At 39.3% G+C, this 13,518-nt stretch overlaps 1 protein-coding gene across 1 annotated transcript in view; it reads left to right on the top strand.

Moving 5' to 3' along the window:
* Positions 1–13,131, top strand: part of LOC131246107 (eukaryotic translation initiation factor 4B2-like) — a 34,321-nt gene extending 21,190 nt beyond the window's left edge. Inside the window, exons 2-3 of the mRNA XM_058245975.1 lie at positions 10,798–11,208; positions 12,817–13,131. Coding sequence (XP_058101958.1) covers positions 10,798–11,208; positions 12,817–12,841 — 436 coding nt within the window. The 3' untranslated portion in view covers positions 12,842–13,131. The remainder of the gene's footprint in view (positions 1–10,797; positions 11,209–12,816) is intronic.
* Positions 13,132–13,518: the final 387 nt, after the last annotated feature.

The following is a 13,518-nucleotide window of genomic DNA, read 5'->3' as shown; positions in this document are numbered from 1 at the left end:
CTCTCCATAAACGCATGAACACTGTATATATATATATATATATATATATATATATATATCATCCAAGCCTTGTCTCAACTAATTGGTGTCGGCTACATGAATCCTTTTATGCAATTCCACTCTATCAAGGTCCATAACTTCAGTTAGATCATAGGTTAGACTTTTCTTACTATCTCCACACACATCCATATGGGCCTTCCCCTTGCCCTTTTAGAGCCTTCAACTTACCAACTTACTCCTTATAAGTTTTAACTAGCGCGGTTATTGGTCTTTGTTGCACATGACAAAACCATCCAAGTCTATGCATCTTTTTACCTATTGGTGCTACTCCCAAGTTCCCTTGAATGGATTCATCTCTAATTCCATCCTCACTCATCCATATCAACATCCTCATTTCAGCTACACTCATCCTATGAACATGTTGTTCCTTATTTGCTCGATATTCTGTCCATAAAGCCTTGTTGATATTATAGTTATCATACAAAATTTCCCTTTCAGTTTGAGTGGTGCATGATGATCACATAAAACTCTTAGAGGTACATCTCCATTTCTTTCACCCTGCTTGAATATTATGGGCAACATCCATCTTAATCTCCCTAGCCATGAACTATTGACGCAAGATATCGAAAGTGGTCATGTTGGAAAACTTCTTGGTTAGCAATCTTAACTAATTCCTCGGTCCCACTCCTATTGTTGCTAAAATTGCACTCTATATACTCTGTTTTAGTTCAACTAGTTTTAAATCTTTTAGTTTGCAAAGCACTCTTCCATAAATCTACCTTTTGTTTTTATGCCCTCACTTGTCTTGTCAATTAAAACTATGACATCTACAAACAACATACACCATGGTATCCCTTCTTGCAAATGCCTCATTAACTCATCCATAACCAATGCAAAAAGGTTCAGTCTTAATGGCAACAACTAGTGCAAGTCTGCTGTAATTGGGAACTCACTTATCTATTCACTAGTGGCCCTCACATATGTTACTGTTCCGTCATATATATCCTTAGTCATATTAATATATCCTCTTCAAACTCCTTTGTTTCACAACACCCACTAGATTCACTCTCTGAGGACCCTATCATAAGCTTTCTTTAAGTTAATAAAGACCATGTGGAGATCCTTCTCTCCTCTCCCAGTATTTCTCCATCAATTGGCCAAGTAGGAAAATAGTTTCATTGGTTGACATCCTTGGCATGAAACATAACTAAATTTTTGATACATTCGTCTCATGCCTTAGTTTTTGTTCAATTACTCTTTGCCATAGTTTTATTGTATGGCCCATAAGTTTAATCCCATGATAATTAGTGCAGCTCTGTATGTTTCCTTTTTTCTTATAAATAGGTACCACAATGCTTTTCCTCCATTCGTCTAGCATTTTCTTTAATCTTACAATCTTGTTGAACAACTTTGTCAACCAAAATAACCCACTATCTCTTATATATTTTAAAACCTCTATTGGTATGCCATTTACTCTAAGGACCTTTCCTATTTCCATCTTTCCCAAAGCTTCTTTCACTTCAGATATCCTAACCTTATGAAAGTATCGATTCACTTTGACATGATTTGAATTTATATTTCCTTCTATCCTTCTTCTCTCAGAGTGACTGTTATTTAACATGCTCTGAAAATCACTTCTCAACCTTTAATTGATCTCATTGCCCTTGACTAATACCCTCTCGATCATCACTCTTAATGCATCTAACTCGATCTATGTCCCTACTCTTCATCTTGCTCATTTTTTCCAGTCTAAAGTCATTTTCTCACCTTCTCTTATCTCCAATCTAGTGTAGTAAAGATCATCATAAGCCTTAATTTTCCTCACTACTTTCTTAGCTTTCTTTTTGGCATTTCTATATTGTTCAAGATTTTCATTGTTTCTAGCCCATTGTCAGGCCTTGAAGAATGAATGTTTCGTGTTAATAACTTTTTCTACATCATCATTCCACCACCAAGTTTCCTTATATGATTGGCTTTTTCCTCTAGATACTCCTAAAACATCTTTTGCCACTTTCCTGATGCACTCAGGACTCAACCCTGTCATTCCACATAACATTTACTTCTTCCTCAACATTCTAATGTAGGAGCATTTTCACACTGGGCTCGAGTGGGGTCGCCTGTGGGATGCAGGGGCACACTCGGGGTGGGCGAGGCCCACGAGGGAGGTTTCATGTTTGAGACTCCTCACCGGGGGTGATTAATGCACATTTCACACTGGGCTCGAGTGGGGTAACCTGTGGGATGCGGGGACACACTCGGGGTGGGTGGCTTGTGTGAGGCGGTACCCATGTGATTTGGGGCCCATGAGGGGGGTTCAGCCGAGGTCCTAACCATGCGATGTGGGGCCTGGGCTATGAGATGAAGGGATTAATTTGCCATACTCTAACAGTTCGAGCTTTTAGAGCAAGTGGTTAATTGTCTTGCATCACATTCCACTTTCCTTCTTCCATCACATTGTTTTCTCTCCTTTTAAATTCCCTTTCTTCCGTCTCTTAATGTAAACATCCATAACCATTAACATATATTCCGCGGTCAAACCATCCTGCTATAAGCCTATAACTTTCATCCCTTACATATTGATCGTTCTGTCTTCCTATGTAGAAAGAAATCTATTTAGCTTGCATGTGATCCACTTTTGAAAGTAATTAAGTGTTCATCTCTCTTTTTAATGTGTTTGCTAATGCTAGATTGTATACCATAGCGAAATTAGCGAAATAAGAACATTGGCAAATCTATGAACTTGTTAAATTCATGGTCCTTTTTTTTGAAATTTGGATTTGTAAAATCCTGAAGTGTATTGTTTGGTAATCATGACTACAAGGGAATCCTTCCCACAGTTTTAGTTTCTTCACTAGTGATTGTTCTACAACATTTTCATATATAGATTCACAGACAACACCTCTAGTATTAGCTCGGTGCTTGCCTATTTGTACCACATACTACATGAGGGAAGCTTGGCATCTCATTTGAACATAAAATTTCCAATTCTTTCATTTTTTTTGGGCTTGTTTGGATTCATAGAAAAACAAGAGGAAATAGTGTTTTTCAGGAAACCACAATTTACAAATTGGGTGCATCAACTTGAGACTTGACTGAGTTGACCCGGTCATGTCATAACCTGGTCATGGGGTTACCAAAACCAGCCTTGCCTTGATGAGGGTGAGACTTAGGCATGGTTTCCTAAGTTTACCTAAGACTTTGTTGACTCAGATCTTTTGAGGGGAAATATTATTATTTAACAAAAGAAGTGAGGGTAATAAAATTTAGGGAAAACGTGATTTCCCTCTCTCGGACGATTAAAAAAGAAGTGGTGGTGGTGGGTTTTTTGTGATGATGTTATTGATGGTACCATCAAGTGGAGGTGGTGATAGGTTAGGTTTTCCATGTTGGTGGTTGTGATGGGTCTTTCGTGGATCTCATGGGTGTAGAAGAAGACTAACTTCTCTCTACTATTTAAAAGAATGGTCATAGGTGGGTCAACTCACGACGATCATTCTTTTATTTTCATCATAAAAATATATAAAATAAAATAAAATGCACATTTTCTAACCCATCTAGTCGACTCATTTTCTACAGGTCAACTCGACCAGGAAAACTTAATCCTGAGCCGGGTTTAAGTTTGCAGACTATGCGGGGATCGACATTTCTAGGAAATTGTGAGGAAGGAAAGAGCCATTTTCCTTGATTATTTTAAAGGAAGATATTGTTGAAAATTTTTCCTTCATTTCCAAATTTGTTGTTTGAAAAATTAGAATTTTCATGTAACTTTTACTTGAAGATGGAAGGTGGCACTTGTGTGGCGTTGAAGATGGATTGCGGCTCAAGTCTCGCATTGTCACATGATACATTGTTAGATATATCGCATTGTCACATGTGGCACATTGGCACTTGTGGGCTGCTTGAAGATGGATAGTGGCCCATGTTGCACGTATCATGGTTATGGTGTTGAAAAGCAATCATGTTATGGCTGTATCAATGGTTAGATGAAGGAAATTGTCACCCACATACACGATGTGGGGTGACTTGGTCCGTTATGAAGAAAATGGGCAATATTGGCCTGTACCTCGTATCAACATTGTTATGGGGCTGATAAATGATGGTCACAAGCTATTACGACCATAAAGGGCCCATTATTGAAGTTTTTATTTTCAAATTCTCGTCTTCCACCTCTTATTCATTTCAACCGTGAAGGAAGCTTATAAACTAACTTTAAACAAGATCTTGGCTATTTGGAGGATAATAATACAAAATTTAAGTGGGCTTCGATGAATCAACGAGTAATGAATCATTTTGGAAAATATCAGAAGAAGGGGTAAACCAACACTTGTTCTTTTTTCACTTTTACATCTTTTTTGTTGTATTTATGTGAAGTTTGAGATGGAAGAAGAGAAGAAGAAAGGAAGAAAGAGGAGAGGAAGAAGAAGAGGAGAGAGAGAGCATGGAAAGCTCCACACGCCCCACCTCTATTTTATTATAAAATAGGGCAATCATTAATTACAATGAAATTTCACTTATACCCCCTTGCTAAGATAAAATAAACTAATGACTTATGGGCATAAGGACTTTAACCCAAACATATAACTAAGGCCCAACATGGACGCAAACATATGTGGACCATGTGAGAGATTGGGGGGACCACACATGCGGCCAAGATGGCCCACATGTATGGTCATAACGTATCAACTCCTCCCTCAAGCTGGAGCATATATATCATAAATGTTTGGCTTGACAAAGAATCCATCCAAATGAGCCCGACTTAAAGCATTCATGAACATATCTGTTACTTGATCTTGGGACTTGACAAATAGAGTGCATATTTCCTCGTTAGCAACCATTTCCCTGATGAAGTGATAGTCGACTTTCAATGTGCTTGGTTCTTTCATGATAAACTGAATTGTTGGCGATGTGAGATGCTACTTGATTATTATAGTATAATCTCATTCGAGCATCCACCATGAACTTGAGCTCGCACATTAACGTCTTCATCCAAATAAGTTTGCATGTTGCAAAGGCCATAACCTTATACTCTACTTTCGCGCTGCACTGAGCGACAACCTATTGCTTCTTGCTTTTCCATGTAACCAAATTTCCTCCTACGAACAATTGCCTGTGGTAGACTGCCTGTTAGAAGGAGAGCTAGCCCATTCTACATCAGAAAACCCCTCGACTCTAAGGTGTCCGTTTCACTTGTAGAGAATTCCATGGCCAGGAGCTCCCTTTAAATATCTGAGTATGTGAAACATGACCTCTATATGAGACGTATGAGGAGCATGGATAAACTGGCCACAGCTACATTGACTGGATAAGTGATGTCTGGTCATGTAATCATTAAATAGATCAATTTGCCCACTAGCTAGCGATATCTCTCTAAGTTATTAGATAGTTCCCCTTCATCTATACTCAAATTTGAATTAGTGTCCATGGGATTTTCAACTAGCTTAGTCGCAAGCAGACCTGCCTCTTTTAAAAAAATCATCACATACTTTCACTACAACAGGTTAGTTCCCTCCTTTGATATTGTCAACACTGAAGGTAACCTAAATCCTACCACTGCGACTGCGACCACCACCCCCCCCCCCCCCCCCCCCCCCATCACCTCTGCCAGATGTAGAGGTAAAAGTAGACCGATCGGATGATGAGGAACCCTATGTGGTCACTGGTCATACTAGCTGTATGTTGAACTTTGGTGAATGCCTATGACTGATGGGATCTGACTTTCTTCAACAATTCGAGATCTCACATGTTCGAACTCAGGTCGGAGGCTAGAGAGGAATTTGGCGACACAATTCCTCACTTTGCCTTTGCATAGTCTCAACACTTGTAGACATTGACTGATAAACATTCAATTCTTCCCACATGCATTGCAAGTCAGAATAGTGCTGTCCCACACTCTTTGACTCCCTCTGTTGGAATAAAAATATATTCTATAGAAGCTCATAAATAGGAGTTACGTTTTTCTCACTCGAATATATCTCCTTTAAGTAATCCCAGACTTCTTTGGCGGTCTTGAAGAAGATGGCATCCCCACTGATACGAGGCTCCATATTATTCCCCAATAGTACCCGCCCTTATTTGGGCATCTTTTTGTACCCAATCATTCTGTAGTGTTTTCATTAGGTTTGGGTGATGTCAGATCATGGTGTGCCGTAATGGTTGTTACCCGTTAAGGCGTTACGTGAAGGTAACGGTGGCAACCGTTGTACGTTATAGGGTCATAATGACCGTTATGGAAAAAAATGATCTGCAATCGCCGTTACTACCCCTATAACCATGGTGTGCCGTAAAGGTAATAGTGGCAACCGTTACACGTTACGGGGTCGTAAAGGTCGTAATGGCCATTACATAAAAAATGACCCGTAAAGACCGTTACAACCCCCGTAATGGACCATTATCCCCCTCCCCCGCGAAGGTCGTAATGGTCCATTACGGGGTGGTTATCGGTTTTTTGGATTTTTTTTTTTCAAAAAAACAAAGAGACCGTAACAGTCGTTACGACCCCCCATAACGGCCTTTACACCCTGTATTGTAAAGGTAACGGTGGTGGCCGTTATGACCATCGTTACCGTTGCGGAATGCCTTGCCTATAATGACCCATTATGCCCCCTGTAAAGGTCATAACAACCCCATTACGATTTGTTACAGGGTAGATACGGGTTTTTCTTTTTTCTTTTTTTCCTAATAAAGAAAGAGACTGTAACGGTTGTTATAGGTGCCGTAACAGTTGCTATGACCCGCATCATAAAGTTAATGGTGGTGGCCGCCGTTATCATTATGGAATACCTAGTGTCAGATATTTCACTTTCCTTTTTCCTATCAGAAAAACTTCTACAGACGTAGGCCATTGTAGATAATTTGTTCCATTCTGTTTAGTCGATGTGATTTGGAGTGCCATCGACTCTGGTGGGGACATGATATTATTCTTTGAATCATCCCTTGGTATCCATCTTGACAAAGGGAAGTACTTTGAATACACACTAGGAAAAACTTTCAACAATATTAACCTCACATGTAGAAAGATGTATAAAACCGTAAACATAATCAACTAGATCATTATCTGCTCTCACTTGTATACCTTTTCTTCAATCTATACCATCGACAACCTTTACGAATAATTTTCATTTTCAAATCTGACCTCATCCTTCAAATCTGATTGTAGATCCAACTATAGATGAGAGATGGCCCACTTTGACCCATCACGTGGGTAGAATATAAAAGTGGGCTATGCATGCCTTTATTGAACATGATTTCACCTCCAACCAATTGGTGGTACAACGAGAGAAAGGGATTAGGTTAGGTCAGCCCCAAGCATGTTAGCGTTTCCCTAAAAAGAAGAAAAATGATAAAAAGGAAGAAAAGATGATAAAGAGAGAAGAAAGAAATCAGATCACTTCTCTCTCTCTGATACTATGCAGTTAGAGATGGAAGAAGAGAAGAAGAAAGGGAGGAAGATGAGAGGAAGAAGAGGAGGAGGAGAGAGCATGGAAAGCTCCATATGGTCACATCCCTTTTATTATAAAATAGGGCAATCACTATTACAATGAAATTACACTTATACCCTTCTTGCTAAAGATAAAATAAACTAATGATTTATGGGCCCAAGGCTTCTAACAGAAACACATAACTAAGGCCCAACATAGATCCAAACATAGTGGACCATGTGAGAGACTGGGGGGACCAAACATGCAGCCTGGATGGCCCACACTTGGCCATGACGCATCAACAATATGTAAGCCCAAAACCACCAATTCATGCTTGATTTGTTTCTTATTAGGGCAGCACTTTAAGATGGATTGATGGGGGCACATGTAACACATTGAGATGAGGGGGGTGCTTGAAGGTGTTTGGTTGCACATGGTGCACACGTCACATATGGGCAAATGCAGCACATGGAACGCTTGAAGATGTATGGCAGTACATTTGGCACATGTGGATTGAGTGAAGATGATGACAGCTCATTGCACATGTGACACATTGGGGTGACATATGGACATGTGGGGCACTTGGGTGGTAGCATGGGGAGAACTTGAAGATGATGGTGGCACGTGGAAAATGGAACATGTGGCACATTGGTGCACGTGGCATATTGGCACATGTACAGTGCTTTAAGATGGATAGTATGGCCCACTTGAGTTTTGGAATACTGTGATATTTGGGAAATTCTTTCATCTTAGTGAGGCACGGCATATGAATGGATTGGATGGCATATGAACATAGCATGAGCATGTATGTATATGTCACGATTGTGTGGAGCACCATAACATTTTTGGTTGGATTCCCACACTTTTGCACACCAATCAAACAGATGAAAGGGAAATGAAATACATATCCACATCAAATGCTGTGCAAACCAAATAAGTGGAAGGGAAATGGAAATTCAATAGTTTTACCTAGGTAATCCATGATCTTAGTTTTACCTTCCCTTCCTATCCAAATAGGCCCTTTGGGAAGTCTACAGATTAGACAAATACCCAGCAAAAAACAAATAGGGGAGATTTTCAATATGTGGATTTCACAAATCCCTCCCCAGATCCCTCACCCCAAAAATTCCTTTGTTTCTATGGTAGAAGAGGGGGCATGATTAACAACTATTCTTGATTACTTGGGAATCCTTCCCCCAATCTTAGTTTCTTCGCCAGTGGTTGTTCTACATTATTTTCATATCTAGATTCATGGAAAGCACCTCTGGAATCAGCCCTGCATTTGCCTGTTTTTACCACATACCTACATGAGGCTTGTTACCTCACTTCAAAAAGTGTGGATTTCCAAGTCTTTAGTTTTTTAGGGGATTCGGATTTGGCCCAAATCCACAGATTAATGGGGGTATGGATTTAGAAGTCCATTGATCTGACAAATCCCCAACAAAAAATAAATTGGGGAGATTTCCAATCTGTGGATTTCACAAATCACTGCCCCAGAGATGGGAGGCATTTCTAGAGATCTGCAGCAAAATGTTGTGCCTTTTTCTTTAATGTTTTAATCATGGTCCATTAACCCAGATTGAGTGATTGATATCAATCAGGAAAGAGATCTCCACTGCCACCCATAGTGGTGTTCAGAAACTTCCGATTGAAATCGACTCAAAATGTACTGGAGACAATCTTTTGAAGTGTGATCACCCTTGAGAACAAGGTTTCCATTGCTCATATTATCAGTGACGTTTCAGAGCTTCATAATTGGAGGGTTTAACAAATGTTGAGTATGACACTTGATATGCAGGCACTCAGAAATTGTACAAGTGGAATACAAGATCTGAATTTGTAAACTGATTAAATTGAGGAACCCACTGTCGCTAAGTCAAAAGTCCCAAAATGAGATTGGTTGAACAGCTCTGAGTCTTGGACATGTGTTCGTTGAAATAGGACCATTGGATATTTTTCATTTTCCATCAATCATTTGGGCAGATAATCAAATAAGCCTAATTTTTGGTTCATGATACATCTAGACTGGGACCCATAATTTGAATATTTAAATTTGAATTACTTGTCTGCCACATGCAATTTGTAAGCCTGCATATCATTCATCACTCTGGCAGAGTATCGAAGTTTTTTCTCTTTACATATTTGGTGTGAAATTAATCAAGCTGCACATTTGCTTTTTTAGTGTCCAAGATCCCGATTGAAATCTGTTTTGCAACAAAGTTGTCTCCTAAAATGTTCCATCCTCTTCTCGTCTCCTAAAATGTTCTTTGTTTTTGTGAAGCAGGTTCTTGTCAAAATCCGTTCTTTTCTTTTTAGTTTTTTTCCCTTTTGTAAATATCAAGGTATTCCATATTGGTAATGGTGGCCGTAATGGTCACCACCATTACTGATGCGGGGGCGTAACGACTTACGACCTCCGTAACGGTTGAAATTTGTTTTTACCCAAAAAATTCTGTAAAAATATCTAGAATCCAGGATAATGTAAATATTCCAAATTTATTTATTTATTTTTTATTTTGAACATGTTTATGGTAGCGTAACGGTCCACTCTTTTGGTGAGAGTGTTGTATTGGGCTGTTTGGTGAATTTATGAATATGGTTGTGTCTGCAATGTTTACACATTACAATCAAGCATTAGAATTAGAATTTTTTTTTTTATTATAAAAAAAGGCATAAATACCACCTTTTTCAATGTTTTGAAAAAAAGGCTCTCGGAGCTTCTATTCGCTCAAATTGCTTCAATCTACGATTTTCATCTTAAAAACTATAGTAAGAGTGGTCGAAATCTGCTGTAAAATGATCTAGGGGAGTTTTTTGGGATGGGAAAAGTAGAAAAATGGGGAGAAAAAATGGATTTAAATAGAAAAAAAAAGTGGCTGTTTTTTGATCGTAATGGCCCCTGTAATGGTTGATACGATTTGAAAAAACCAACTGCCTGTTTCACCCCCGCATCGTGTAACGGTCACAGCTCTTACCTATACGTATCCGTCTTTATGACTGTATCGTAACGGATACGGGACACCTTGCTAAATATGGATTACATTGTCAGTTCATGCAGGAGTGAAACCAGTACATCAATAGGACTCAACCCAAGTCTTCTATCTAGAAAGGGGCTTGCACCGCCAAGTCAACTAACAAATAACTAATCCCCCACCCCCCCCCCCCAAATCCCTCTTTTTAACCTTTCTATGTATTGTTTTGAAGCTTCTTTCACCGCACCTTGAATGTTATTTTGTTACAAGTATTCCCATGTGCACACGCTTGAATGTAGCATGTGCTTGGAAGGTTTCACCCAAATAATTATCATGCATGTTTTTGATGGATGCTGTTTTGTCATTGATCTGGATCATGGATTTTGTTTTGGATCTCAAATTCTTAGGCCTGAGACGGATGAGGAAAGGTTGCTGAAGGAAGAGATAAACCAGCTTAAGATGGAAATGGCAAAAGAAGCTGAGGTGAATGTGAATGGAGAATCCACACCAGCATCTGCTGAGGAACAGGTTAGCCTAGGTGACCAGATACGACACAAAGAAAGGGACCTACAGCTGCTGATATGTGAGTTGGATGACAAAGTTCGGTTCAGCCAGAGACCTAGTGACAGGCCCACTTCTGGAGCAGGTAGGCCACCTTCCCAGTCTGGCATGTCAGAGGAGTCAAGAAGCATGGAGTTCATGGAGAGGCCCCGTTCCCGTGGAACAGTGGGGGACGTTTGGTCCAGGTCTGGAGACGACAGAAGAGCATTTCAAGGCAGCAGGGAAAGAGGATTTCTAAGCAGCAAGGACGTAGACAGGTGCACATTTTAACTCATACCCTTTTTTTTTTCTCTTGTTTCATCATTCCTCCTGTTGTATTTTGCAAGTGTGGGGAATGGTTAAAGATCACTAACCCAGTAACTTTTGGAGGAATACATGTTTTATTTCAAAATTTTATGAGATTTAATGAGGAATTATTAATATGCTATTGCTTGAGTAAAATGGGAAGACGCCCACTGATCGGATGGTTTTTGGGGCAGTCTATGATGATCCGAACGAGCAATGATTGTTCCCACTTGGATGCCAACCGTCATATAATACTAGCTCATTCAAATTACATTCTGAGGATTTGCTGCATATATTTGCTTCATCGAGATTTCATTTTCCTATACCGATGCATCAGTTTACACGTTTGAAGTGTTCTGATGCACAGCTGAATTGAATTTCCTATAGTTTAATCAAGTATGGATCGACCAAGATTATTGTTGTTTCCTAGTATTCATGATGGTGTTCCTGTACATCTCGTCTCTTTCTTGTCCAACTCGAAAGTAATATAACTGCAATTTGGAGTCCATATGAATACTGGAATCACTTGTTTCTGCACTGTTAAGTTGCACAAGCTGTTTGGGAGATTTTCCGAAAGTGCTTCAATATTAGCTGGGATGCCAATGGAACAGTTTTTGAGGTTATAGGGAATTTTGGCCTTTTGGGTCCTCTTACACCACGGGGTAAGCTATTGTGGAAGCTGGTGCCTTTTGTGATTCTGTAGGGAATTAGGGTAGGAACACAAGGATCTTTGATGGAAGGTTGCGACTGTGGAATCTGTTAAGTGGGCTATTTCTTCTTCTTGTGTGGAATGGGTGTTCAATCAGCTGGACTTTGTGGCTGGGATTCAGTCATTTTTGTGTAATCCCTCATCTTCTATTTGTTGCGGAGTCTCCTGCTCTTTATAGGGCACTGCTATTTCTTTTTGGTGGTTTTGCTCTGTTTTTCATTCATGGTGGTGACGAGACAGTCACCTATCTCGGCGGTGTTTAGAGCTGTATGCGTTCTTGGTGCTTAATGAAATTTGACATTTTTTTCAAAAAAAAGAAATAGAGTCCATATGACTTGGATGCTAATGAAGTATGCAATTTGGTTAATTGCCAATTTATCATAGTAATAAGTGATGAAGCCAAAGGAAACTCTGGTGGAGGCCCACAGCAATACTGACGTGCAAATTGTTTGTCTGGCTCGTGTATAGATGCCTAAAGACTAATCGAACTGTCTAGTAACTGGTTCCCGCCGAATTTTCAACAAAAAAAAAGGAAAAAAGAAGAAAAAAAGTGCAATTCTGTTCAACAGTGCATTCAAATGCACCCAATGTGGTAAAAACATGGCTGGAATTGGAAACACCACTTCTTTAACTTGTTTTCATTTTCACATGACACAAACAAGGCTTGCATTTTCCAGAAGGATGGCTGCATGTTGATTTCCAAATGTATTAGAATTTGGGATGGTATTTTTGCAAGCATGTGTATTTGGATTTACACTATAGCAGTTTTTTTCCCCTTGTAATAAAAGAACAAAGGAAAACGGAAATTTTAGTGTCAATGTTTTACATCTTTTCTTCATTCTGTTCCTAAAGCCTGTGACTTGTTTTGCAGGTCCAAGTCCAGAGAAAGATGGTGAAGCTGTCAATGGTGTGGATTTCTTTCTGTCATCTTCTTTTTGTTTTTTTTTGTTTTTTTTTTTTTTTTTTGTTTTTTTGTTTTTGTTTTTCTGACACCACAACAGAATAATGCTTTCCTATGTTTTTCATGTTAGTCATTTTGCACCTGGACATATGGTGACAAGTCTCTTAACAATATCGGAAAAACCTGACTCCGATTAATTTATTGCTACCTTGATAGGGTGTAAAATTGCAATTCTTTCCATGTCAAGGCAAAGCCTTCTTAGCAGTGTTGTTGCCTTTGATGCTATTTGAAGCTGTTATTTGTTTCTCGAGTCCTATGATAGTGCAGTTTTATTGGTTTATAACTGTATTTTCCTATGGTTTTCCCCATGGATTTGCAGAACGCTATTGGCGTCAGATGTTAGCCACTTAGGGTGTGACAACTTATATCAGATGATCTGCATAACAGAGAATGCACCTTCAGGTTATGTTTAATAAAAGAAGTGGAAACTTCCAACCCGGACTACCTACCTGAGCCGCCTCCGGAAAGAATCATTTTCAATGAAACCGGTAGGTAGGTAGGCGCGCATGATTGCACATGATCCATAATATATTGGGCCCTAATATGATTTGTCTCATGTTTCGAAAATCAAGTCTATCAGTAATATATATATATATATATATATATATATAT

Source organism: Magnolia sinica, chromosome 5 (assembly GCF_029962835.1).
Source record: "Magnolia sinica isolate HGM2019 chromosome 5, MsV1, whole genome shotgun sequence".
In the NCBI taxonomy this organism is placed as follows: Eukaryota; Viridiplantae; Streptophyta; class Magnoliopsida; order Magnoliales; family Magnoliaceae; genus Magnolia; species Magnolia sinica.
The sequence above is the reverse complement of the archived record's forward strand: the minus strand, read 5'-3'. Positions and strand labels throughout refer to the sequence as shown.